General features: G+C 36.3%; 1 protein-coding gene across 1 annotated transcript; it reads right to left on the bottom strand.

Moving 5' to 3' along the window:
• Window positions 1-1,199: 1,199 nt before the first annotated feature.
• LOC128854789 (jerky protein homolog-like) lies at window positions 1,200-2,471 on the bottom strand. Its single transcript, XM_054089191.1, has one exon. It carries the CDS (start codon window positions 2,469-2,471, stop codon window positions 1,200-1,202), a length of 1,272 nt encoding a protein of 423 aa, XP_053945166.1.
• Window positions 2,472-5,698: the final 3,227 nt, after the last annotated feature.

Here is a 5,698-nt window from a genome sequence, read left to right as displayed (position 1 = left end):
AGTGTACTTGTACAATATTTATGTAATTAAATTTTAAAATTATCACAAATACGCGGCACCAAGGCAAACATAAACACAAACACCACCAGCCGCAGCCCCAGCCGCAGCAGTAGCAGCGATGGCGGCGACCAGTGCAAATGTACACAAACAAAGTTGTACGTGCATACACATACCCATGCATACGTATCTATGCATGCATGTGTTTGCATGCAAAAACACAAAAACAAACTCATATGTGTCATATCAAGCCACATCTGCCCCCAAACTCGGCCCACCGCTAGTCTTGCCGCTCGACACATTTTGAAGCGTTGCGGTTGGCTCATCGGCGTATTGGCTGGTTGGTCGTTCGGTTGACTGGCGGACTGACCGCGTAGCCGATCAGCCGTAATGGCCATTAAGCTGCCTCAATGCATTCGCACAATAAAATTAATAAATAAAATATCACTGCTGCTCAATTGGAATTTGCTGAGTGCGTAATGCGTCTTTGATTTGCGCTTTTAACGCATTTTATGACAAATTTTCCAACTTTGTTTTACAAATGCTTAAATGCAATTTTTTTTGTATAACTCATTCGTTCATTCAACCACTCATACACGGAACAAAAATTAGTAGAAAATAAATAATAAAAAAGCTTCTTAGGCAGGTCCTCTCTAACGAGAGTTTAACCGAGTAATGTTCATGGAAGAAATTGTTTGCTAATGTAAACGCGCTTGTAAAATTCTACAATTTGCGAAAGCTACAGACACGCCCAAATTAGCGACATTTTTGTAACAGCTTCACACTTCACGTCGTTTTATTGCCCTATTTCGCTTGTGCACACCTTCATGGAAAAAGTAATCAAAAGTGACTTTTGATATCGACGGGTTATTTGCTTTCTATTTATGCACAGCGCTTATGTTGATTGAGAACTCAAGTAATAGTTATTTTATATCTCATCGCCTTATTGCTGTAGCAAAAGAAGTACAGTTGTACCTCGATTAACCGGGTTGCTCGGGACCGGGCTCAGCACGGATAATCGAAAACACGGTTGAAAGAGTTTTTTTGAAATACATATTCAAAAATTTTATTATTTTTATTTATTTTTAAAAAGAACATGTAAATTTGCATCTATTAACATACTTATGAATACAGATACATATCTTATTACTGTTTTTATAATATACTTTCATATACATACATATAGGTACATAAATGCATATTTATATTAATTTAAAATATTCGTTTAAAGTAGTTTGTCTTTTAGAATTCATTTGTTCCTTAAGTAAATGACTTTGTATGCGATACACTTGTATTTTGTCTGGTTCTGAAATACCTGTACCAGTATAGTTTTCTAAGAACTTTAACAAAACACTACTAGCCTCTATTGCTTGAGCTAATGTGGGGGTTTCTACCGTATTACCTCCATCTGATTCCTCTGAATTTGACTCAAGCTCATATTCTTCTGTTTGATTGACCATGTTAACGATTTCATCATCAGATACAATAGCAAACGGTGCGACATCAATATCGCACTCCATCCACTTTGAGATAGCATCAGCTGTAAAACCAGGTGGTATTAATACATCTGATTGTATCTCAATACTAAAAGTTGAATCATTTTCATCATCTTGAGATAGTAAGTTATTCCAAACTTTATTTAAAACACGTGGGGTTACAGAATCCCACGAAGTCGCTGCTGTCCATAAAGCTGACTTAATGTTCAAAGATTTAACAAATTCGTGTCGACTATTAGAATCCACAAGTTTTTGCACGATAAATTTACGGTACTGGCATTTGAAACTCCGAATGGCTCCTTGATCCATAGGCTGAATCAAAGATGTACAATTCGGTGGTAGATATTTTACTGTAACATTATCAGATATCATTGCATTTACATCCGGGTGTGCTGGACAGTTGTCTAATAGCAAAAGAACTTTGCAATTCTTTTCGAGACCAATGCGTTGTAAATGTTCTCTTACCTCTGGTACAAAATTGTTGTTAAACCACTCCAGAAATAGCTCTTGTGTTACCCAAGCTCTCTTATTAGACTTATAAACTACAGGAATGTATTTCACATTTTTTAAACATCTTGGATTAGCACTTTTTCCTATTATCATCAATTTACACTTGTGAGTCCCAGCTGCATTTGCACAAAGTAAAGCTGTGATTCTTTCCTTGGACTCTTTGTACCCCTCAATAGAATATTCATCACCACTCGCCAACGAATTTTGGGGCAAACACTTCCAAAATAGACCGGTTTCGTCTGCATTATAAATTTGTTCAGTTGTAAGTTGTTCATTTTTAATGTATTCGTTTAAGTCTTCCACAAACATCGTTGCAGACACATAATCAGCACACTCCTTTTCTCCTGTGGATTTCAGCCTACGAATTCCATGCCGATTTTTGAATTTTTCCAGCCAACCAGATGAATACTTACACTCGGAATTTATGTTTAATTTACCATGAAAATATTTTGCCTTCTCAGTAATCATTTCGCCTAGAAATTGCAGGAAATTTTCAGTTTATGTGGATGTCTGGATTTGAGTAATATTACCTGTAATGGGACATCCCTTAAATCTTTCTTGTCGAAACCATTCATATGTTGCAAAATCAACCTTTGGATTTTCGGATTTTTTCAGAGTATGTCTATTTTTTAAACCGTGAATTGAATCACTTTCCGATTCATATTTCAAAATTTTTTCTTTGTTTTTTATTAAGTCTCGTACAGTTTGTTTGCCAACACCATATTTTTCAGATAAAAAATGAACGGATGGGTTCTTGCGATATTCGTTAATCAGTTCTATTTTCTCTTTAATTGAAAGAACTTTTCTTGCTCTTTTTGTCAGTTTACTTATTGATGGAGCCATTTTCACAAAAGCACCTGTTAAGAGATCAAATTTCACTTACAGACTGAATGAAAGTGAAATTTGATACAAATTTATTACATAAAAACAAAAAATGGGAATCCCCGAATTTTATTTCTTTGCACATTCACTTAAATTGAAAAAAGTTATTATACGCCGCACGGATAATAGAGGTAAAGCACGGTTAATAGAGATATAAAATCAAACACACAGCATGCCGGTTAACAGATGTACCCGGTTAGTAGGGGCCCGGTTAACCGAGGTACAACTGTATTAGAGGAAATGCTAGGCCCCTTATTCAAGCACCTCACCCTTCTCAAAACACCTTGCGTGCTAGGCTGGGTTGAAGATTTAAAATTCGAAACTCCTAAAAGGCTCAGGCTAAAAAGCCAATTGCATTCAAAGCTCTGGAAAGTAAAAGGCTTGATATTCATGAAGGAAAAATGAAAAGTGACAGAGAGAAAGAGGTAGGATAGAAAAGAGGCATACAAGTAGCTAAACCTGTGAGAATTTTCCAGATTCTTTGGTAAAATTCGTAGGCTTATCCAGCAAAATACAGATGAAAATGCTGAGTGCGATCCGCCTCCTCTAATATAATAATAGCGACCATCAGCCGAACGTCTTTTTCTCCAAGTTTTAGAAGGAAGTTCAACAGTTTTCTGTTCGGACTTGTCACAAAACACTTTGCAGTTTTGCAGCGTTCTAGTCCGCCCCATCGCTATTTATTTAACTTGTATACATAATCCAATTTCTGATTCTTGTAGAACTGATTCCGATTTTTTGCTCTGGTCCCTGTGGGATAACCACTGATCCGCAGTTGACCAATACATCAGGCTAGGTTAGGTTAGGTTGGGTGAAGTGGCTGTCCTTCGACGCACCTAGGCTAGGTGGAGGCCCCTTGTGATGCCACCAGAACTATCCTATTTTCACTCTACTAGGGTGTTCTCTAAACTATTGTGTGGCTTGCTAGAGTTTGAACAAAATCGATCAAATTTTACTGCCCCTCAACAAACCGAAACCACAAACTAATATTCAGGCGAACTAAGTAGGTATGCAAATTCATTTTTTCTTTAAAGATTTACCTTTAGCACAGCAGTCGTCTATCTAAAGCGTTCAAAAAACCACAAACCTTTCGTTTTATGGGAAAAAGTAAAAAAATCGTATATGGTGTATACCATAAGCATTCCTTGTATATATGTGTCTGTTGGAGGTCTCAAAATGGTATCAAAACGACGCTTTAGTGCTACTTGGGGAGTGCCAGACTGGTACCCCAACCATGTCACCTACCTACCTATAGATATATTCGGCAGTCTATCCTTTTGGAACAGTTCAATGGCCTGTACTTGGACGTCATTAGTCATTAGGACATTAGTCTAGTTGCCTGGATGTCTACAGAATTTTCTCTCCGTAAGGTTTTAAAATATAAACTGTTTTTAAATTTAGTATAGAGTTATGGTCGAAACTACATAGATTTATTATAGAGAAGAACATTTTTGAAAGTCAAGGAGGATGATTTTATGTTTCAAAAATTTAGCGTTTAGATTGTGAATAAAAGAATTTGAATCTCAAGACCACGCTGGATGGCGCGCTTGGTCGTGTATGCAAGGTGGCGCAAAGTTAATCACCCATCGGAAGATTTATAATTTTTGCAAATAGCCATATTTACCACTTGAGAACTAGACAGCTCCAGTACTTAAAAAGGCAATAAGTGGAGCGTCAAAATACCAAATTTTATCAAACTCGAAGTGAAGAAGTTTTCAGGCGCTCACAATAGAGGAATTTGGCCAGATATGCAATAAAATTATAACAGAACTATATTCTTGGTATTTTTCTATTTTTGGAACGATACTAAAAATGAAAAACATACTTTTTTTCAATAGGCGGGTACTGAAATGAATAAGTTTAGGTTGTACAGGGCAAACCTTGATTGATATGCATAATTTGTAACTACTTAGACCTGAGACTATTTTTGTTGTAGTTGATGTTTTTATTGTCTCGCAGTTAGCTCTATTGAACTCTGAAACCTTTAAAGTGATTATTACTTTAAGCGCAATTCTAAATATATTGAAGTTTATTTGTCATATTGTCATATTTTGGCGGCTGTCTCCTTCCAATCATATCATTGTCTCTGTGCTGTACACTTGGGCCGCATATTTATTTCATTTGATCTTGTAATATATTATATATATTTTTTAGTACATTTTTTTCATTAATTTTTTGTACAGATATAGTTTATTATATATATAATATATATATTTATATACATACATATATAAAATTTTGCGCGTACACCACTTTGTTTGGCCGAGCTCCTCCTCCTCCTATTTGTGGCGTGCGTCTTGATGTTGTTCCACAGATGGAAGTACCTACAGTTTCAAGCCGACTCCGAACGGCAGTTTTTATGAGGAGCTTTTTCGTGGCAGAAATACACTCGGAGGTCAGCTATTGTCTGCCGAGGGGCGACCGCTTTTAGAAAAATGTTTTTCTTAATTTTGGTGTTTCACCGAGATTCGAACCTACGTTCTCTCTGTGATTTGCGAATGGTAGTCACGCACCAACCCATTCGGCTACGACGGCCGCCGTTTATTATATTAGTTTATTACATAACAAAAATATTGTAAATCAAAGTTCCAAACTATGAATAAAAGGAAAAATTTAACAAATTTCAAAAAATTTTAATCAAAATTTACATTATGTCTAAAGGGTGGTTAAATTTCAAGGGCCGATGTTGAATGTGAACCACACCTAAACGTCAACAACGCCGTTGGACTTCTTTCTTTGGGGATATTTGAAAGAAAAGGTGTACGTCGATAAGCCAGCAACAATTCAAGAGTTAAAGGATGAGATAATTCAGC

Source organism: Anastrepha ludens, chromosome 2 (assembly GCF_028408465.1).
Source record: "Anastrepha ludens isolate Willacy chromosome 2, idAnaLude1.1, whole genome shotgun sequence".
Lineage (NCBI taxonomy): Eukaryota > Metazoa > Arthropoda > Insecta > Diptera > Tephritidae > Anastrepha > Anastrepha ludens.
The sequence above is the reverse complement of the archived record's forward strand: the minus strand, read 5'-3'. Positions and strand labels throughout refer to the sequence as shown.

Excerpts from the sequence above, each read along its gene's own strand:
- LOC128854789 (XM_054089191.1), bottom strand. The coding sequence starts at position 2,471 with ATGATTACTGAGAAGGCAAAATATTTTCATGGTAAATTAAACATAAAT.